The following is a 23784-nucleotide window of genomic DNA, read 5'->3' as shown; positions in this document are numbered from 1 at the left end:
CCCTGTGTACCACATATGCAACAATTAAACACTTTGATTGCACACACAGGACACGTATACTTTATTTTTATATAAGATGTAAAGTGTATTGGACGCTACTTCCAAGTTTGAAGATCATCAAAACGATTACTTGTACGAGTTCAATCGAATTTTCAATGCCAGAAATTACCGATCTCAGTCGAAAGTAAAAGGGGAATAACTCTAAGTTGTTATCAAACTGTTCAACACAATTTCCATGTTGGTGTGTTAACGCATTGGCAACAGTTCCGATCGTTCCAGCATTTAGGGTTAGGGTTAGTTCTTCTTAGAGCTATGTAAATGCTCGAACAATCGCAATTACTCTTTCTTTCCAAAGGATTTACCAAGATTTGTAACAAAATGAAAATAAATTTTAGGTGTTACATTAGTAATAATTATTGTCATCTGGCATATGCAGTTAACATAATTACTTGCCCGACATGAAAATTCCACTTGACACGGGCGTCAGGATTTGTTATCCCCTGTTTGAGCCCTACTTTTGATTATCATGTCCATTTTTCCAGGATCATTATTATACCAAATATGTTAAAGCCCCATATATTTTAATTAGTATCAATTAACATTTTTAAACATTTACTGCAAAGTGTACTCTTGATGTTTACATGTATACATACGTGTTGTGTGTAGGCATCACTCAGGTCTGCTAGAATGTGTTTGCTAGGGTAATTGGCTGATCTAGATTAAACTTGGTAATGAAAAATACTGGCGACAAGTTAGTTAAAAATTATTTAAATACAATGAAAATATCATGATTGCGGAGCTCAAATTGTTACCTAGCAAACAAACTAAAAGTATTGGGGACCTTCAACAAACGGCAATAATTTGTATCAAGCAACAAAAAAATGCCATCAGTGAAGCCCCTACATGTACCTATAGTATTCATATCACAGCTATAGCTATTGCCATCAAAAAGTTCGACCTCATGTGTTTAGTGGCTAGAGTAACAGGGTGCCAGGGTCAGAGTAACATGATTAAACATCCATACACTTTCAGCCAGTGCACAATAAATTGTGAAACTGCATGTTAAAATTTAAATGGTAGGACTTTCCTTTGGCACTGTCACATATAAATAACATTATAAATACTTATCATAAACAGAGTTAGGGTTAGAGTTAGTGATAGTGCCAAATGAAAGTCTTTCCATTTAATTTTAAATAATTATGGCACACATTCAATGTGACATAATTGGTCAAAACAATTCCCTATTATTTTTTTTTATTTTTTTTTACACAGAAATGAATCTGACATCAAATTCAATCTGACCGCAAATGTACCGGCGTAACCTCAACCTGATATGTTGCCTCTATCACATCTATGATTTGACATTTGACTTGTAAACATTGCCAGTCTGGCCAAATTCATCCAGGAAACGCAACGGATTCAAAAAAATTTAATCTTTAAAACATTATAACTACTGACCTAGACAACAATTAACATTTTGGATAACAAATAATCAAAGTTTAGAACGTGGTAACCAATGTAATGAGGAACAAAATTCATTTTGTTTTAGTTTTATCTCACCTGCGTGTCCCTCAGATTCGTCCATCTTGGTCTGTTGATGAACTATTGTCGCAAAATGTTATGTAGCGTATATACTGACATATAGTTTTGTAACAACCTAGAATAAGCAACTAAATTGTACATACTATATTTTAAAACAGGCACTTACAAGACGATTTATAGTTTGACACTAACTACCAGGATTGGTTTTGCGACTATCGTACATCGTTCAGGACGTCTGAATTACTTTACGCTAATGGTAGATGGCAACGAATGACGCTTTAAGTTTTGGAACTTTCAACCTACAAAACACCAAGATTTTCAGCGAAATCACGCGATAAATAAAGCTCATCAAATTAACTCTACATTCCTTGATCATGTCAGACGATGCTATTGATCCCCTGGCCCTTGAACTTAACCGTGACTTGAATCTTGCTGCGGCAGGAGAGGCCCAGAGCCGTTATACGTTAGGACTTTGGGAAAACGAAGAACTTGCGAAGGTTTGTTTTAGAAGGTTTTAACGTAATTACTAGGTGACGTAGGTCAACCGATTTTGAAATTCTACAGTTTCTCCCATGGTTTCATTCTGTTTAGACCTCCTGTCAGTTTTCTCCAGTTTTGTCTTCAGAGATATCTACACCATCACCTAGTGACCTACCTCTCTCAACTTCTACAGGGTGCAGTCTCTCCATACTTTCGTTCATCCGCCAGGCACCCTCGTCCTAGCATACAAGAAGCATTTTTTTTAACATACTTTTTTTATGACTTTTATAATGTAAACTGATGCAAATGGACCTAATTAGAAGAAAAACACACAAAATGTAATACTATTTCATCATAAATCTTGTTCAGCGTACATGTAAACATGACACGTCAAAGGATATTCCAGAGGCCAATTTTGCAAATTTGCTAAAAAGCGTCCCCTCCTCACCAAAGCAAGATATAATACTTCAACAAAAAACTAAAATTAGCACACTTTTCTGTGTTATCTTAGCTATTGTCCGAACCAAATTGTTAACAACTACAAAAAATTACTCTCCTACCTTTAATTGCCGTTAGATTTCCTCCAAAGTTTGTCCAGACACAAATCGCAAAAAAACCACAACAAATATACAGATTCCACACAAGAGACTGCAACGATGTCGCCGATATCATCTTTGCTGAGATTGCATAGGGAAAAATACATGCAGTTTTCTGCCGTCTGCCATGTTGCTTGTTTATGGAATACTCTTCAAGAAGGGTGAAAGCCTCCAAAGTATGTGACACAATTAATATGAAATCAATGATCTCTAGTGGTATCATTAAACATTTTTTAATAATAATAATAAAATAAAAATAAAAATAATATGATGTCATCACGTTTGCTTTTATATTATAACATGTTATGACATTGTTGGATTAAGTCCTATCCTTTCACCCCTCTTGAAGAATCTTCCATAAAAAGTCAAAATGACACCTGGCACAAAATTACATGCTTTTTGCCCTATGCGCTCTCAGCGAAGTCGATATAGGTGACATAGTTATCATCTGGTATGTGAAATCTGTGTCATTGTAATGGTTTTTTCAAGATTTCTGTCTGGACGAACTTTGGAGGAAATCTAACGGCAATTAAAGGTAGGAGAGTAATTTTTCATAGTTGTTAACAATTTGGTTCGGACAATAGTTATCCTCCAAATTTTAATGTGTTTGGTTAAACTGTGTATTTTTAATTATTAAGCAAATTGTTGCCCGTCTGCCAAAACTGTCCACAGAAACACAGAAATGTTGGAAAATATTATAATGTTGTCACATACTGACAATCACTTTACACCTGATATGTCCTATAGAGAATATCATTGTGTAGTCTTTGCATTTATTAATATAAAATACATCAGGCCCGTAGGAACTGGGATGGGGTGGGGTGGGTGTGTGAGGGGTGGGCCTAGGGGCTTGTTCTCCATCCCACACTTGAGGGACAAAAATGTATGTTTTAAATTTTCACTACTCCACATAAATAAAGATGAAAATCTAGTTTGTATCCCTCACTAGAGACTGTATCCCCCCCCCCCCCCACACACACACACACACACTTCAAATATCGTTCCTACAGGCCTGTACAAATGTGGACAATATGTAGAGGCTGACATTAGGAGCCAGTTCCTTTTATCTTTAGGATTTTGTAATCCCGATTTCAAACCAACTGTATCAGCTAGTTTGCTCCACATACTGACATAAAACACATTTGTTATTATATATTGGAATAAAACAAAAATAATTACAATATATCCAGTATTGTTTTCTTTAATCATTCATGAAGGAAGAAGGAAGTCCTGATGAAAATATATTACAGGTAAAACAAAACAAAATAATATATGATGCTTATTCCAAGTGCTAACTATTGTACATTTTGCTTTAAATTGCTAGATGCCAAAAGTGATTAAGTATATTATTTTATGGTAACAGTCGAAAATTAGACAACCAATTGTTTCAACCTCTGTCAAAGGTAGCAGGCTTTCTGCCGGAACATAATTAGAGGGTACGTAATACAAACTAAATATATTCAAAGGCATATATTGGGTAGTTATGGGTTTGAAATGTTGTTTTATTGGACATTTTATTTAATGCACTTTTACAAATTTTAAACGGCAATTATCTTATTATAATCTATCTAAAAATTAAAACAAAACATATCCATTAATTTTCGAAATTTTTAAGTACATACATGTAATTTTACCTGCATTCCCTCTAGCAGAAACCCAGGGTAGGGAACCAGTTATTTGGTGTAGAGTATTTTTAATATCACATAAAGAAAGCATTGAAAAGTGCAATTTTATTATGCTTTATTAGTGGACATTAGCTTTAAAACTAATTAACCATCATTAATTCTGGCCAAAGTAGGCCTACATATGTTGCTCCTGCCAAAGTGTTAGCATTTTAATTTTAATGACAATATACTGAACTGACGATAAACATTGTTAGCTAAACGTTAAACGCAATCTTATTAAAATCAGGTCCACTGGCCTGTACTGGAAAGTAAAGATCCAAATAGAGCTGATTTTAATCAGATTGCGTTAAACGTATCAATTCACGTTTTGAAGCTGTTTTGCAACTAGAAAGACATTAGTATGGAGTCGTTATGGGCTGTCAGTGAAAATTAATTTACAGGTAAATAAATGTGAACTATAAATATTCATATGTGAACAAATTGCAATACCTTTATTTAATGTATATCTTAAATACATACTTGTCTTTCATTTTCACATTATAAATATACCAAATTGTCATGTTTATGTATTACATTTATACTTTTGGTTAAATACCAATGTCACACAGAAAACATTTGGCCCATAACTGTATTTAGTCAAATATTAGGCAAAATCTAGACTGGAAATGATTTATGCTTATTAAATCTTTTTTGCAATTTATTTATTTTATTTTTGGCATCAATCAGTCTTGTTTATAATAGCAATATGTATGCAAGTTTGAGATTCTGTGTGCGCTATGAAAGAAACAATCTTAAAATTAGTAGCGAGAATTTCAAAAGTTATGTCCCTTGGTATAAAAATCCCGGTCAATCATAATTACTTTAATAAATGTTAGTGACATAAATCGGTTCTTTAAAATACTGCACATAATAACATATACATATAAATGGAAAAATATTTGGAAAAATAATTTTACCACTTTTTAATTTGCAACTAAGGTGCTAGACTCACGTAAACAAATTTATTCATCATTCTAGTTTACGAACACTAACGATATTTAATGATTAAGTCGGCTGTTAATGACTGTAAAGCCGTAATCGACATGTAAGTATTCGGGGTCGCGTTTTTGGCAAAATGATAAAACGCGTTTAGAGTTATGGCCCTTTGCTTGGTGGTTGCTACTCGTCCTCTGCCACTAATAAAGCTGGTCTGAGCCACAGCATTAATTAATGATGGTAAATGGCAGCGTGGCACGAATAGCCATAGCCACAAGAGAAGCACCTGATGTTGGAGAGTCAAGGACTAGGATATGAGGGAGGACAGTGAAAGAATTAGAAAGATAGATAGGAGGAGATGTTATATTGGGATAAATGAGATGGAATTCTGAGATGAGAAAAGAATGGCAGCAGTAGGATTAAAAAAGAAAAAAAAACATCAACTGATTTTTGACAGATTAAAGTGACAGACCCTAGTTTGCAAACACTAAGGCATATTGTTCACTGTTATCTTCGACCTATCAAATTCCATCACATTAACAGGAAATCATTGTTTACCATGTCCAATACAAAGTAAAATAATAATAACTTTTTTGTAATTACTTACCTTTGTTGTCAACAAATGTAAAATTCCTACCAAGAAGTGACTATTTGTAATTTGTTTAACCCCATCGAAATCCGTCCCATGTGAACGTCACAAACACAGAATGTATGGAAGACCTCATCCGTCATAAAATTGAGGCAACAAGAACACAACAGATTGTCAATGAAGCAAATGTAAATGAATTATGAATATATCTACAGGTTTTTGATGAACATTGGTTGTTGAGATTAGAAAGTTCCTCTTGCTTGTTTCTTCTTTAGAGTTTGTTTTAGATTTGATTTGATTTTAGATATTTGTAAACAGTCATGCCACTCATAACAGCTTTTCAAGTAGTCCACACATTTTCATGAATATAGGAAAATGGTTTTCTTGTGCTAACAACTTCTATAGGTGGCTGTAAAAAAAAAAAAAAAAAAATCAACTAATGTTGTTTCTCAATAACAATTGTGAATCAGACATAAACAGCCTTCCATACATCAAATAAGAGTCAGTGATGTGACTTTTAACTAAAAATAGATAAAACTAATGTAGACGACAGTCATTACCGATCTGTCAAGTCTAGTCTTTTTTTTTATTAAGGGTTTAATCTATTATAACCTTCGGATATGGTTTCTGTATGCAATGATAGAATTACCACTACTGTACAAGGGACTATCACATTTTAAAGGTAGGGTCAACTCAAACAAGAGCCTTATGCATTGGAAAGATGCATACCTGGACCACCAACACATACTAACAAATGAAAACCAGGTAATTTTAGAGTTAATAAAAAAAACATGATTATTCCTGCTAACTGGGAGCAGCCATTTTGTTTAGTTTTTGTGACGTTCGGTGGTATAGCTTGGGGCGAAGTGACGTCAGCTCCATCCATCTCCTCTCCTCCACAGTGTAAACAAACGCTCTAATTTACGACACTTCGCTTTCATCGACCTGACTTGTAAAACAACATGAATGACTTGATAGTATAATAAACTATTTAACTAAATATATTTCAATTTGCATCAATAGAACGAAATGGAGTTGTAGTATTTTTATTTTAAAAAAAATCCAAAGAAAACATGCATATTATTAGGCCTATTGGTAGGGTACGTTCGAGCAAAAACAACCACCACTCACGATACCCAAGTGATAATTTTCTTTTCTTTGGGACGACGTAATTGGTCAGTTTTGTGATTTGAGATGGGAAAGTCTATTTAATCAAGGGTTTTACAGAATTACTTACAGTAATAAAGCAGGAAGACTGACAAGTCCATTACGATTTGAGGGATATCCATGCGGTTATTACATAATACCCTGTGATCTTAATAAAAGAAGCACGTCTTTTTAGTGTGTCTAGACACAGTGTTTGGTGACCATCTAAATATACACCTGCCAATCAGGAACCACAGGTACAGGCCATGGAAAGAAAAGACCAATTAACCAAGAAAACACTCCGATGATTATTATTTCAGTACATGGATTAAGTTATGACAAAACATAATACAGTTATTTCAACACTTTGACATTGGTGGTTTATTTTGTATTGAAAAATTATATATAATTGTTGCTGGCTTACTGGGATGGCTATTATTACAGAACATTGCGATGCATCCACAAAAATCAGGTATGTTTTGTTTCTTCAGTTCGAAGACTAATTCCTGACATGACACGTTAGGTATTACATAACCACCAGCTCGCCAGAGGGCATATTCACTGGGATGGTACAAAATGGCTGCACCCGTTAAATATAATAGCTGTCACATTTAACCATTTTATTAATTTAACTATACGATTATACTTGTTGATATTAAGCAATAATGTGCATTATATATCGTTGAATATGCATGCCAGACCAAATGCCTTAATTGTCCCTTCCTTTAAAAACTTTTTCCACCCTCATTTTCTATTTTGATCGATCGAGGCTTGGTTAGTTGATACATATGCAGTAGAATTAAAGTTTGTGCTTGCACAGTGTGATTAAAAAGAGTTCGGAAGTGAAATGGGACGGAATTTGATGGGGGACGGAATTCGATAGTTTAGGATACTAATTGAATTCAAGCATTATTGTTTAGATTATCAATGGCCGTACAACCAAAGTGTTTCTGGCCATCCTGGTGTTTCTAATACCACAAAATGCATTTTTTATGTTTTTAAAAACACATACAGTGCCTCTGAAAAGTAACTGTTAATAATATATTACTGTTTTAATGTCATAGATTCTCGTTTCTCTCTGTTGTAATTTTATCCAAATGTGTTACAGGTTTAGTAATTTGATATGTATGAAACACTATACATGTAGCTAAACATGAACAATAATGGGTCAGGAATTTATCCGAGATTTTTGCCAGTGTCCCATGTCTTATGGGATTGGGAAAATTAGTGCGAGTAAATCAAACTTGGGATATTTTTTCAGGCCACTGTATGATTCAGTACATCACTGTATTATTAATTTATTAGAACAGACAATTAAATATATATATTGGAAATTTTTTACATAAAAATTGAGAATTTTCAGTGCCACATTCTCTTGGGAAAGGACCTATGTTCTGACCCACAGAACGCCTGAATAAATACCTGAGGGTGTCGTAAACCTTTACAAATTAATACTTATGCTGAACATAGATTATGTCTTTTGCTTGAACCTGCTATATATTGGTTTATTACAGGTCCGAATTAAAGTCTTCAATAAGCACACAGCCAGTGTTAACAGCTGTGACGTTTTCTGCAATGACAGGTTTGTGCTGACGGCATCTGATGACCACTCAGTGAAGTTGTGGGACTCCAGGTCTGGCTCACTTCGTAGGTCATACGATGAGCTTCATTCCATGGAGATCAGTGAAGGCAGGCCAAGTCATGATGGCACAAGGTAACAAAGTTCAATTTGGGTTTCTTTTCCCGCTAGAACACATTGATTTATTTTGATCATCAGTTAGTGGATGTCAAACATTTGGTAACTCTGACATATAATCTTAGAGAGGAAACCCGCTACATTTTTCCATTAGCAAGGGATCTTTTATATGCACCATCCCACAGGCATATTAGCACATACCATGGCCTTTGATATACCAGTTGTGGTACACTGGCTGGAACGAGGTACAGGGTAACATGATTGATATGAAATCGCAGACTGTGCTTATAAAACGTTATGGTTCAGACTTTCAAAAGAGTTTAGCAGGTTAAAGTTTGTCTTGTTTAATAGCGCCACTATACTTGTACATGTAGAGCACATGGATTACTTGCATGTCATCATCAGTTATTGGTGGGCGAGTCGTGCGGTCGGTTTGGGATCGATCCCTGTCAATGGGCCCATTGTGCTATTTCTTCTCTAGCCAGTGCACTACGACTGGTACTTCAAAGGCCATGGTAAGTGCCATCCTGTCTATAGGATGGTGCATATAAAAGATCTCTTGCTGCTAATTTAAAAGAATAGCCCATGAAGTGGCGAAAGTGGGTTTGCTCCCTCAATATCTGTGTGATCCTTAACCATATGTCCGGCGCCATATAACCATAAATAATATGTGTTGAGTGTGTCGTTAAATAAAACATTTCCTTCCTTCCTTTGTCAGTTATTGGCTGTAAAACATTTGGGAATTCTGACTCATAACCTAAAGAGGAGCATTACATTTTTCCATCAGAAGCAATTAATGGACAGGACAGCACATGCTGTTACAATTAAATGTTAGCTTATAAATATGTCCGTTACAATTTTATGTTTTTAATTAAGGCTTACAACTGGGAGGCTCTACTGATACATGTAGGTGACCATGTACGGTAAAGTTTCCTATAGATCATACCACTTCCGAAATAGTTTCCTATAGATGATTCCACTTCCTCCATTGGTTTCAGTACACCAGTTGTGAAGAACTGGCATGTATACTGTATTTCTCGCTCCAGCCAGTGCACCACGACTGGTACATCAAAGGCCGTGGTAGGTGCTATCCTGTCTATGAGATGGTGCATATAAAAGATCCCTTGCTACTAGCCCATGAAGTGTATACTGTATTTTACAATTTCAGATTTGTTACCTGTGGCTGGGACAAAATGGTTAAATTTTGGGACACAGAAAATGGAACTTGCCTGGTCAGTTTTGTTGCTTACTTTTTTTTATCTTTTGTTTATTATTATAATTTTTTTTTTTTTTTAATATTGAGAAAATAAAAACTCCATTGCTATACTGCTTTTATTACATGCGTGTCTGTGAAAAATGACAATTTACATAGCCCATATATACATATAGGTTATGCAGAAAGAAACTTCTGTTTGTATGCCCCATTATGTTTATGTTAATGCTGTCTTAAATTTAAGACATGAAAAGAAACACCCAGATAACGTAAAATTAGATTTGCTTGGGTGATATACAAATGAAACAATCATTCTCGCAATTTACAGAAGACTCTATTAACTCGCAGAATATTCCATCCAAAACGCAGGGACAGAATTTTTACATGTACTCCCCATAGACAGGACAGCACATACCACAGCCTTTGATGTACAGTCATGACACACTGGTTGATGCTGGGTAAACCTGAGTCCATCGAATACGATAAATTCCGTGATTTATCACACACTAGGCAAACACTTTTGTCAGTGAGATGCATCCCTCCCCCATCATCAGCACTCAAGTTTTGTATGCTGCATGTTGTCTGTTCTGGGAGAACATATCAGTGTTTTGGGAAATTATAAACACAGCTCTTGCAATTCAGAAAATTGTCTCAGCAGAACCAAATGAGGCAAAAGTTGTTGAAGTCACATGCAATGACTTAAATCTTGTTTGTCCGGACTGTAGATCTCACTAATTTGGGTTCAGTTTTATTCTGAGTGCAGGAAGGTCATTTTAGTTCAGTATTGTCATTAACAGCTGTGACAAAGTTGTCAATATTGAGAAATGCATTTCAAGTTATTTTATCTAATTCAACTTAGCATTTCAGTGGTCTTGAGATGAAATATTTTGAGGTCAGCATGTTTGTACTCAATTTGGGTATGATTATTTTGGACATATGTATTTTGGGTACAGTGTTTATCGCCTCAAATCAATCTAAATCCCTGTTTGTTGTTGTATTTTCAGTGGAAGCTGGGTCACGGAGGTGTTGTCATGTGCTGTAAATTGTCGCACAATGGAAATCTTGTTTGTTCCGGGTCAGACTTCGACAACTCGGTTAAAATAACGGATACCAGAACGGGAGATATCGTTCACAATTTGAAAGGTAGTTGACAGTGATCAAGTAGGTTTAGGGCTTTTATTAGTCCCCTACCGGACCAAACGGAGGGGACTATAGGTTCATCTCCATCCGTCTGTCTGTTTGTCCCACATATAGTTTTTGGATGTTATTTTCCCAATGCCTTGTGATATTGAGCTGACATTTTGTGTATATCTTCACCATATACTATTACAGATCAGATTTGACTTTCAGGTTCTAATAGACCAAATCAATTCCTATTGCCGATAATGTTAACGTTTACTAATAAAACTGATATAAGCAGCGTATCAACACACCCAGGAAGTACAGCAATAAAAAGAGTGGCACCTCACATCTAATCTACCTGCAAGAAAATGGGGGGTCACATACCATTTAAGAGATTTAATTAATGTTTTTAATAGCAACCGTCATTTTTGCTGAAAATTGCAGTTCCATTTTTGGGGGTATCCCGCATTAGTTTCAACCTCTGGTATATACTGCATAACAACTATAACAAATAAAAGTGTATTTATTTATTGTCAGTGGATAATAGTATTTGCACAAATAATCAATGTCACATATTACTACCAATCACACCCACAGCTGCTTTTATTCCGCAAATATTTGACGGTGCACCTCAAACTTTGACACGGAACTCTCTTCTTTGGTACTATGCAACCTTCATGGTGATTCACCCATTTTTGACAGAGATACGTCCCTTGAACTTATGATATGAACTGTACGTTCATCTCCATCTGTCTGTTTGTCCCACACATGGTTTTCTGGATGTTTTTTTTGCAATGCCTCAAGATATTCAGCTGAAAATTTGTTTATGGCTTTATCGTGTATTTATCGTGTATTTATCATGTACAGATTATGTACAGATTATGTTTGACTTTCATGGCGATTTACCCATTTTTCACAGAGTTATATTTAGGAGATACAAATATTTGTTGGGTCTGGTAAGGGACATATATTACTTTAGCAGTACTCTCAGAATGCTTGCTATAAGGTAAATCAATCAACAATTGTTTTACAAGAAACGTATGAGGAATCGCAAGTTTGAAATTACTACGTGTCTTTAGAGAATTCCAGTTTACTGAGGGCCTGGATTGGAGGGGTTTCACTGTATATGTTTTCCCAAAACATGTTTTCTGATTTGTCTGAACACACATAATTTCAGCATTTTACAAGAGCACAGTAACGAGCTGTGTATTTTCCTTTGACGACTGCAAAGTGATATCAACATCTATGGACAGGACGACCAAGTTCTTTGATCTTCGTTCGGCCACCAATACAATCTCACTTGGGTAAGATTGATCTTCATGTCACAGATCAGTGTCAGTGAAATTTGTTAACAAAACATCAGTACTTTTAAATTTGAAGTAAAACAATAAATAAAATAAAAATGTTTCTTTGTGAAGAAATAGATGCCAAACACATGTAAACGCACTGTGCTAATCATAAACGTAATCTGGTGATGTTTTGTGAAATGGCTGCTTTTTATTACTTGTAAATAATTAAATTTCAGTTTACAATTTAAAGCCATCCTATTGGTCCAGCTGTAGCAATGCAAGTTTGTTCATATCTTCTTGTTTTTCTTTTTTCGTTTCTTGACAAATGTAGAAATAATGTGATGTTATATTGGTAGATTATATTATTGAGTCTTACTGTTCTACAACCAAAAAACTATTTCAGAATTGATGATTGATAAGTTTGTGGCCTAAGGTAGAAGGAGATACTGTATACAGTTTTGAACGATATTGTGTGCAGTTCAACTTACTGAATGATTCCACAGAAAGTTTGAAGTTATTATCTTTTCTTGTTTTTCTGTTAGTCGTAATTAATTTTGACACGATTTTGAGAATTAAACTGAAAATGGAAAAATCAGCAAATGTGTAGTCATCCACTACCTCGTCTCAAGGGCTTAACACCCATGGAGGTCAACGAGGACATGGTGGCCACACATGGGGAGGATGCCCCTTTGTACAACATGGTAAAGAAGTGAGCTACTGAGTTCAAACATCCACACTTGGGGAGGATTCCTCTTCGTACAGCATGGTAAAGAAGTGGGCTGCTGAGTTCAAACATTTACACTTGGGGAGGATGTCCCCTCGCACAGCATGGTAAAGAAGTGGGCTGCTGAGTTCAAACATCCACACTTGGGGAGGATGCCCCTTCATACAGCATGGTAAAGAAGTGGGCTGCTGAGTTCAAACATCCACACTTGGGGAGGATGTCCCCTCGCACAGCATGGTAAAGAAGTGGGCTGCTGAGTTCAAACATCCACACTTGGGAAGGATGCCCCTTCGTACAGCATGGTAAAGAAGTGGGCTGCCAAGTTCAAACATCCACACTTGGGGAAGATGTCCCTTCGTACAGCATGGTAAAGAAGTGGGCTGCTGAGTTCAAACATCCACACTTGGGGAGGATGCCCCTTCGTACAGCATGGTAAAGAAGTGGGCTGCTGAGTTCAAACATCCACACTTGGGGAGGATGCCCCTTCATACAGCATGGTAAAGAAGTGGGCTGCTGAGTTCAAACATCCACACTTGGGGAGGATGTCCCCTTGCACAGCATGGTAAAGAAGTGGGCTGCTGAGTTCAAACATCCACACTTGGGAAGGATGCCCCTTCGTACAGCATGGTAAAGAAGTGGGCTGCCAAGTTCAAACATCCACACTTGGGGAAGATGTCCCTTCGTACAGCATGGTAAAGAAGTGGGCTGCTGAGTTCAAACATCCACACTTGGGGAGGATGCCCCTTCGAACAGCATGGTAAAGAAGTGGGCTGCTGAGTTCAAACATCCACACTTGGGGAGGATGCCCCTTCATACAGCATGGTAAAGAAGTGGGCTGCTGAGTTCAAACATCCACACTTGGGGAGGATGTCCCCTCGCACAGCATGGTAAAGAAGTGGGCTGCTGAGTTCAAACATCCACACTTGGGAAGGATGCCCCTTCGTACAGCATGGTAAAGAAGTGGGCTGCCAAGTTCAAACATCCACACTTGGGGAAGATGTCCCTTCGTACAGCATGGTAAATAAGTGGGCTGCTGAGTTCAAACATCCACACTTGGGGAGGATGCCCCTTCGTACAGCATGGTAAAGAAGTGGGCTGCTGAGTTCAAACATCCACACTTAGGGAAGATGTCCCTTCGTACAGCATGGTAAAGAAGCGAGCTGCTGAGTTCAAACATCCACACTTGGGGAAGATGTCCCCTCGCACAGCATGGTAAAGAAGTGGGCTGCTGAGTTCAAACATCCACACTTGGGGAGGATGCCCCTTCGCACAGCATGGTAAAGAAGTGGGCTGCTGAGTTCAAACATCCACACTTGGGGAGGATGTCCCCTCGCACAGCATGGTAAAGAAGTGGGCTGCTGAGTTCAAACATCCACACTTGGGGAGGATTCCTCTTCGTACAGCATGGTAAAGAAGTGGGCTGCTGAGTTCAAACATCCACACTTGGGGAGGATGTCCCCTCGCACAGCATGGTAAAGAAGTGGGCTGCTGAGTTCAAACATCCACACTTGGGGAGGATTCCTCTTCGTACAGCATGGTAAAGAAGTGGGCTGCTGAGTTCAAACATCCACACTTGGGGGAGGATGTCCCCTCGCACAGCATGGTAAAGAAGTGGGCTGCTGAGTTCAAACATCCACACTTGGGGAGGATGCCCCTTCATACAGCATGGTAAAGAAGTGGGCTGCTGAGTTCAAACATCCACACTTGGGGAGGATGTCCCCTCGCACAGCATGGTAAAGAAGTGGGCTGCTGAGTTCAAACATCCACACTTGGGAAGGATGCCCCTTCGTACAGCATGGTAAAGAAGTGGGCTGCCAAGTTCAAACATCCACACTTGGGGAAGATGTCCCTTCGTACAGCATGGTAAAGAAGTGGGCTGCTGAGTTCAAACATCCACACTTGGGGAGGATGCCCCTTCGTACAGCATGGTAAAGAAGTGGGCTGCTGAGTTCAAACATCCACACTTGGGGAGGATGTCCCCTCGCACAGCATGGTAAAGAAGTGGGCTGCTGAGTTCAAACATCCACACTTGGGAAGGATGCCCCTTCGTACAGCGTGGTAAAGAAGTGGGCTGCCAAGTTCAAACATCCACACTTGGGGAAGATGTCCCTTCGTACAGCATGGTAAAGAAGTGGGCTGCTGAGTTCAAACATCCACACTTGGGGAGGATATCCCCTCGCACAGCATGGTAAAGAAGTGGGCTGCTGAGTTCAAACATCCACACTTGGGAAGGATGCCCCTTCGTACAGCATGGTAAAGAAGTGGGCTGCCAAGTTCAAACATCCACACTTGGGGGAGATGTCCCTTCGTACAGCATGGTAAAGAAGTGGGCTGCTGAGTTCAAACATCCACACTTGGGGAGGATGCCCCTTCGTACAGCATGGTAAAGAAGTGGGCTGCTGAGTTCAAACATCCACACTTGGGGAAGATGTCCCTTCGTACAGCATGGTAAAGAAGTGGGCTGCTGAGTTCAAACATCCACACTTGGGGAAGATGTCCCCTCGCACAGCATGGTAAAGAAGTGGGCTGCTGAGTTCAAACATCCACACTTGGGGAGGATGCCCCTTCGTACAGCATGGTAAAGAAGTGGGCTGCTGAGTTCAAACATCCACACTTGGGGAGGATATCCCTTCATACAGCATGGTAAAGAAGTGGGCTGCTGAGTTCAAATGTGACAGTGAAAGCCTGGAAGTTGACCCACGTCCAGTATGACCAGTCATCGTCACCACAGAAGACTATCACCAAGTTTCTTGACATCATCATGGCAGATCGACAAATAACAGAGTGTTACATTGCCACTGAACTAGGTATCTCTCAGTTGTCCAAGGTGTCAGGGAAGAGGTCATGGGGGGAGGGGGTGCTCTTCCTCCAGGACAATGCTCCAGTCCACAAATCCACAGTGGCCATGACTGCCATACAGGAATGTGGATTCGATCTGATCGAACACCCACCCTGTTCTCCTGATTTGGTACTCTGGCTACTACCTCTTCCCGAAGATGACGAAGGAACTTCCTGGAGGTCCAAAATGACGCTTTCTACAGGGAAAGGATTCATATGCTCCATGACCGCCAGATTAAGTGTGTTAATGTACAAAAGTATTTATGTAGAAAAATAAATACATTTCATGTTCTGAAACTGACTCCTACCTTATGCAACAGACTTATCAATCACCCCTTATTTGATCTTGTTTGTGTTTTTATTAATAAATAAATATGAGTTGGCCCCGCTTTACTAATTGTAAGTGATTTCCACACAGTTCACATCAACATGATGTACCAGTTGTAAGTGATCCCCCCCCAAGGGGTCACATCAACATGATGTACTAATTGTAAGTCATTTCCTCTCAGGGGTCACATCAACATGATCTACTAATTGTAAGTGATTGTTTTCCCCAGGAGGTCACATCAACATGATGTACTAATTGTAAGTGATTTCCTCCCCAGGGGTCATATCATCATGATTTACAAACTAAGTAATTGTTTTCCCCAGGGGTCACATCAACATGATGTACTAATTGTAAGTGATTTCCTCCCCAGGGGTCATATCAACATGATGTACTAATTGTAAGTAATTGTTTTCCCCAGGGGTCACATCAACATGATGTACTAATTGTAAGTGATTTTCTCCCCAAGGGTCACATCAACATGATGTACTAATTGTAAGTGATTTCCTCCCCAGGGGTCACATCAACATGATGTACTGATTGTAAGTGATTTCCCCCCCCCCCCCCCAGGGGTCACATCAACATGATGTACTACTTGTAAGTGATTTTTTTTTCCCCATAGGGGTCACATCAACGTGATATCCGGCTGCGCCATCACACAGAATGAGCGAAACTTCGCGACGTGTTCGTGGGACAAGTCCGTTCAGTTGTGGGACATCTCCACCGGAATGTACAGGTCAGTACACGGGATGCCGTTCTCTCAGTACTGTCGTAATAACGGGGATATATTTCACACCATTTATTCTGTCAGAAATTGAAGTGAATTACTGACGTACATTTAACCCAGTGGTAAAGCACTTGCCTGGTGTGCAGTCAGTGTGGGATTGATTGGGATATTTCTCATTCCAGCCAGTGTGCCACGACTGGTATATCAATGGCTGTGGTATGTGCTATCCTGTCTGTAGGATGGTGCATATAAAAGATCCCTTGCTACTGATGGAAAAATGTAGCAGGTTTCCTCTCTTAGACTATGTCAAATAAATTAATGTGCTCTAGTGGTGTTGTTAAACAAAACAAACTTTTTCTATCTGTGGGAAAGTGCATATAAAAGATCCCATGCTACTAATGGAAAAATTAAGCGGGTTTCATCTCTAAGACTGTCAGAGTTACCAAATGTTTGACATCCAATAGTCGATGATTGATTAATCAGTGTGCTCTAGTGGTTTTGTTAAACAAAACAACCTTTACCTCAGCTATCTGGGCTGTCTATCCAGGACAGTGGGTTAGTTGTTAGTGGTTAGTAAGAGAGAAGAGGGTGTAGTGGCCTTACACTTACCCATTGTATCGTTAAAATTTGCTCTGGGTGGGATCCAGTACCAGGCTGCGAACCCGGTACCTACCAGCCTTACACCTCCAAGGCCGGTAACAATGTAACAGATTCTAAAGTTTGAGCCCTGCATAACATTTATACTGTTTTTAAAGTCCATTCAATAATTTAATGTAGCTTCACCATAATGTGTTGTTGTTTTTTTCTTTCCTTAGGGCAAATGGTCCAATCAGTCTGAAGGGGTCACATGAAGGTTCTATCAGCTGCTGTAACTTCAGCAGTGACGGTAAATATGTCCTCTTCACTACAGAGTGCATGTCACCAAATCGAATTCCATAGATGACAATGTAAACTTGTAATGCTATTAGTACTTCTACATGTACGTCTGTCTGTCTCTCTGTCGGTGTCTGTCTGTCCAGCTGTCCCACATATAGTTTTCCTGGTGGATTTTTCACAGTGCTTTGAGACGTTGAGCTGACAATTTGTGTTACAGATCAAGTTTGACTTGCATGGTGATTTACCCACTTTTGACAGAGTTATGCCCCTTGAAATTCCAGACTTTTTTTTTTTTCAATTCTTCAATATGTTAAACTGAAATTATGTGGACAACTTTGTCATGTTCTGTTACAGATGCCGATTTGGGGCGGGACTTAGCCCAGTGGTAAAGCACTCATTTGATATGCGGTCGGTCTGGGATCGATCCCTGTCAGTGTCATTGGGCTATTTCTCACTCCATCCAGTGGTCCATGATTGGTATGTGCTATCCTGTCTGTGGGATGGTGCATATAAAAGATCTCTTGCTACTAATGGAAAAATATAGTGGGTTTCCTTTCTAAGATTATATGTCGAAATTAACAAATGTTTGATATGCAATAGACGATGATTAGTAAATCAATGGGCTCTAGTGGTGTTGTTAAACAAAGCAAATTTTACTTTACTTTAGATGCTGATTTACCTATTTTTCACACAGTTATGGCTCTTGAATTTAGGAAGTATGAAACGTTTCTGCCAGGTAGGGGACATGTATTACTTTATCAGTACTCTCAGAATACTTGTTCTTACTATCCACAAGAAACAGAAAAAAGTGCCTATAAATTTAAGAGCTGCATTAAATGATTATTATGTATGTTTGTTAAAATAAAAACCTGACTTTGTTTGCAGGTCTCATGCTGGTGACAGGCTCATTTGACAATTGTATTGTGGTGTGGGATTCCGACAACCATGTGACCAAGTTAAAACTGCAGGTACAGTTTGAGCTTCAGTCCCTAATGGAAAACATATATTTCCTGTCTCTAATAATACAGACCTATCTCACTCTGTCCTGCTAAAGCCACATTCTCATTTTGTCATTACTCACACCAACATGTCACATGCTATCGAATCATATTGTGAGAACCACTAGTTTTATATGTTCCGATTTTTGTAGTGCCAACAAATTGCATGTGACAAGTCGGTGCGACTAATTGTATAATGAGAACACCGCTTACAGCAAAAGGCAGTAAGTGACAGTTAATTTATAAAACGAGTTATTGTATAAAAAGAGGATCGGTCTTGAATGTTTTTCAATATGAAAAATATCAACCCAGTTTACAATGTACAGGTATGTTAATTGGTATTTGTTGAGGCTTGAAGTGGGATGTAGCCCAGTGGTAAAGCGCTCATTCGGTGCCTGGTCGGTTTGGGATTGATCCCCATTGGTAGACTCATTGGGCTATTTCTCATTCGAGCCAGTTGTGGTATGTGCTATAATATTTGTGGGGTGGTGCATATAAAAGATCCCTTGCAATTAATGAAAAAATGTAGCAAGTTTCCTCTCTAAGACTATATGTCAAAATTACCAAATGTTTGACATCCAATAGCTGATGATTAATAAATCAATGTGCTCTAGTGGTGTCGTTAAACAAAACAAACTTCTTCTTCAGAAACGTTTGATAATTCTGACACAGGATTTTCACAGGAAACTTATGAATATTACTATGCCAGAATTCGCACAGTAATGTAATCCAAACACCATGGACGCATGCTTTTTAAATATGCATAACATCCTTTTTATTTTTAGCTGGCTAAATGTTGTCAATTATCCTTTAAAATTTGAAGGGAAAACCCACATACTGGTAGTTAGCAAAGGGGATCATACTTTACTATTTTGAACTGTACTTCATTTTTAATTGAAACGGCTGTGAAATATTTCCATTGTTTAATTTTGGACAGGTTTGGTTCTTTGGGTGGGGGGGGGGGGGGTCTTTTCTTTCTTGCTATAAAAGATATATCTAGTTAGGTATGTCTTTGATTCTTTTTATTTTCTAAATACTAGAAATTAATACAATTATGCAGCACCAGTAATGACAATAATACAAAAATGTGTCAAACTTTTAACATTATTCTAGAACTATTTTTCTCGTTTCAGGGACATACTAATTGGGTTAATGATGTCAAATTCACCGACGACCAGAAATGGCTGATTTCATGTTCGAAGGTAAGACAACAAGACCCAAATTTATGTAGCCTGTTTTTCTTAAACGCAGGTGTTTAAGCATAGTAAATGTGTGTAGTTACACGCGTGTAAGACATAGACAGGTGTTTAAGCATTGTAAATGTGTGTAAGACAGACAGGTGTTTAAAAGCATGGTAAATGTAGGTAGTTACACGCGTGTAAGACATAGACAGGTGTTTAAAAGCATAGTAAATGTACGTAGCTACACGCGTGTAAGACATAGACAGGTGTTTAAGCATGGTAAATGTAGGTAGTTACACACGTGTAAGACAGACAGGTGTTTAAGCATTGTAAATGTGTGTAGTTACACGCGTGTAAGACATAGACAGGTGTTTAAGCATAGTAAATGTGTGTAGTTACACGCTTGTAAGACAGACAGGTGTTTAAGCATTGTAAATGTGTGTAGTTACACGCGTGTAAGACATAGACAGGTGTTTAAGCATAGTAAATGTGTGTAGTTACACGCGTGTAAGACATAGACAGGTGTTTAAGCATGGTAAATGTAGGTAGCTACACGCGTGTAAGACATAGACAGGTGTTTAAGCATAGTAAATGTGTGTGGTTACACGCGAGTAAGACATAGACAGGTGTTTAAGCATGGTAAATGTAGGTAGCTACACACGTGTAAGACATAGACAGGTGTTTAAGCATAGTAAATGTGTGTGGTTACACGCGTGTAAGACATAGACAGGTGTTTAAGCATGGTAAATGTAGGTAGCTACACGCGTGTAAGACATAGACAGGTGTTTAAGCATAGTAAATGTGTGTAGTTACACGCGTGTAAGACATAGACAGGTGTTTAAGCATGGTAAATGTAGGTAGCTACACGCGTGTAAGACAGACAGGTGTTTAAAAGCATGGTAAATGTAGGTAGTTACACGCGTGTAAGACATAGATGGGTGTTTAAAAGCATGGTAAATGTAGGTAGCTACACGCATGTAAGACATAGACGGGTGTTTAAAAGCATGGTAAATGTAGGTAGCTACACGCGTGTAAGACATAGACAGGTGTTTAAGCATGGTAAATGTAGGTAGTTACATGTGTGTAAGACATGTTTAATCATTGTAAATGTATGTAGTTACACGCGTGTAAGACATAGACAGGTGTTTAAGCATGGTAAATGTACGTAGCTACACGCGTGTAAGACATAGACAGGTGTTTAAGCATGGTAAATGTAGGTAGTTACATGTGTGTAAGACATGTTTAATCATTGTAAATGTATGTAGTTACACACGTGTAAGACATAAACAGGTGTTTAAGCATTGTAAATGTATGTAGTTACACACGTGTAAGACATAAACAGGTGATTAAGCATTGTAAATGTTTGTAGTTACACACATGTAAGACATAAACAGGTGTTTAAGCATGGTAAATGTGTGTAGTTACACGCGTGTAAGACATAAACAGGTGTTTAACCGTGGTAAATGTATGTAGTTACACCCGTGTAAGACATAAACAGGTGTTTAACCGTGGTAAATGTATGTAGCTACACGCGTGTAAGACATAAACAGGTGTTTAAGCATTGTAAATGTATGTAGTTACACGCGTGTAAGACATAAACAGGTGTTTAACCGTGGTAAATGTATGTAGTTACACCCGTGTAAGACATAAACAGGTGTTTAACCGTGGTAAATGTATGTAGCTACACGCGTGTAAGACATAAACAGGTGTTTAAGCATTGTAAATGTATGTAGTTACACGCGTGTAAGACATAAACAGGTGTTTAACCGTGGTAAATGTATGTAGCTACACGCGTGTAAGACATAAACAGGTGTTTAACCGTGGTAAATGTATGTAGTTACACGCGTGTAAGACATAAACAGGTGTTTAACCGTGGTAAATGTATGTAGCTACACGCGTGTAAGACATAAACAGGTGTTTAACCGTGGTAAATGTATGTAGCTACACGCGTGTAAGACATAAACAGGTGTTTAAGCATTGTAAATGTATGTAGCTACACACGTGTAAGACATAAACAGGTGTTAAACCATGGTAAATGTATGTAGTTACACGTGTGTAAGACATAAACAGGTGTTTAACCGTGGTAAATGTATGTAGCTACACGCGTGTAAGACATAAACAGGTGTTTAACCGTGGTAAATGTATGTAGCTACACGCGTGTAAGACATAAACAGGTGTTTAACCGTGGTAAATGTATGTAGCTACACGCGTGTAAGACATAAACAGGTGTTTAACCGTGGTAAATGTATGTAGTTACACGCGTGTAAGACATAAACAGGTGTTTAACCGTGGTAAATGTATGTAGTTACACGCGTGTAAGACATAAACAGGTGTTTAACCGTGGTAAATGTATGTAGTTACACGCGTGTAAGACATAAACAGGCTTTGTAAATTCAGCCCCATATGTGTCAGAATCTGTTTTTCATTCCAAAATCTCTTCTTTTTTTATTATACACTGAACAAAGCCATATATTTGTGGAATATCGAATGGTTATTAAAATAATGATAATACAGGCTCACCATGAATATTTTTACCAATTTGGGGGTTTTTTTTGGGGGGGGGGGGGTATTTTTATTCTCAGGACAAAACCATATGTTTGTGGAATATCAAATGGTTATAGAAGTAATAATAGTACCAACTTAGAGATAATATTTTTTACAAATTTGTTTGTTTTCTTATTCACAGGACAAAACAGTACGTATGTGGAATATTGAAGACTCTGACAAAATTCCCGCTGTGTTGGAAAATAGAAAGTCTATTGGCTTGAAGGTTATTTCGGTAAGAAAAATATTAATTATTGTAGTTCGGTGACAAATACATGTATGTATAGAGATGATAATAAAGTCAGTCAGAATTTAGTAAATCATATCACAGCAAAACAGTTGAAAGTAACGGGCCATTTGTAAAATATATATATTATATATTTTTCTTTCATACATAACCGGACCTATTACTTACATAATAGAAAATATTAGCCAGTGATTGGCTGTTGTGATGTTCAGTCCAGTCCATTGTAAAAGGATGAAATAACAATTTTTTTTAGCCAAACCCTCATAATTAATTAATCTTTGAATGTTACTTCCAGTGTACCAGGTGTAAGAAGCCATTCTCGATGTCTCAGGTGGACAACTTCCGAGAACTAGCGCTGTGCGTGTTCTGTCGACTCCAGAACCCAGAGAAATCATGGCTGTCTCTTGAAGAGTCGGATACTTGAACATCTGCAGACTAGCGGCATTTCTGTGATAGAACAAACTGTTCCCTGTGATAAAATTAGCAAACTGCTCACTGTGATAAAAATTGAAAAAAATATTCACTATGACACAATGAAAAAACTGTTCACTGTGATCAAACGAACCACCTCACCGACTGTGATGTGGATAAAATGTGGATACAAAAGTAATGTGATGTTCATTTATGCTGGAAATGAAACTTTAAAATGTGAATGGAAAAGTAAAACCAAAGTGCAGCTATTCTTTTAATCAAAAAAAAAAAAAAGTTTTGTTAAACAACACCACTAGAGCACATTGATTTATTAATCATCAGTTGTTGGCTGTCAAACATTTGATAAATTTGACATTTAGTCTCAGAGAGGAAACCCGCTACATTTTTCCATTAGTAGCAAAGGATCTTTTATATGTACCACCCCACAGACAGGATAGTACATACTACTGCCTTTGATATGCCAGTCGTGGTGCACTGGCTGAAACAAGAAATAGCCCAATGGGTCCAACAACGGGGATCAATCCCAGACATATATCATGTCCATCATAGATTGCTTCTTTTTCTTGTGAACAGTATACGTTTCCCATCATGCAATAGGGCTGATACACTCTGTTAACAA

General features: G+C 38.0%; 1 protein-coding gene across 1 annotated transcript; it reads left to right on the top strand.

Annotated features, from left to right (window-relative positions):
- The first annotated feature begins 1804 nt into the window (after nucleotides 1-1804).
- On the top strand, nucleotides 1805-23454 carry LOC121388755 (WD repeat-containing protein 88-like). The gene is made up of 11 exons (XM_041520248.1): nucleotides 1805-2039; nucleotides 8468-8667; nucleotides 9818-9881; nucleotides 10867-11005; nucleotides 12162-12288; nucleotides 16783-16896; nucleotides 17703-17773; nucleotides 18649-18731; nucleotides 19895-19963; nucleotides 22629-22721; nucleotides 23029-23454. The coding sequence occupies exons 1-11, from the start codon at nucleotides 1917-1919 to the stop codon at nucleotides 23155-23157; spliced, it is 1212 nt and encodes a 403-aa protein (XP_041376182.1). The 5' UTR covers nucleotides 1805-1916; the 3' UTR covers nucleotides 23158-23454.
- Nucleotides 23455-23784: the final 330 nt, after the last annotated feature.

Source organism: Gigantopelta aegis, chromosome 14 (assembly GCF_016097555.1).
Source record: "Gigantopelta aegis isolate Gae_Host chromosome 14, Gae_host_genome, whole genome shotgun sequence".
NCBI classification, from domain to species: Eukaryota; Metazoa; Mollusca; class Gastropoda; order Neomphalida; family Peltospiridae; genus Gigantopelta; species Gigantopelta aegis.
This window is presented reverse-complemented; position numbering and strand designations above follow the sequence as displayed.

Bases quoted from the DNA above. Each gene is read 5' to 3' on its own strand.
- LOC121388755 (XM_041520248.1), top strand. From the start codon at position 1,917: ATGTCAGACGATGCTATTGATCCCCTGGCCCTTGAACTTAACCGTGAC. The intron at 11,006-12,161 runs GTAGTTGACAGT...ACATAATTTCAG, and splicing joins TATCGTTCACAATTTGAAAG to CATTTTACAAGAGCACAGTA. The intron at 19,964-22,628 runs GTAAGACAACAA...TCTTATTCACAG, and splicing joins GGCTGATTTCATGTTCGAAG to GACAAAACAGTACGTATGTG.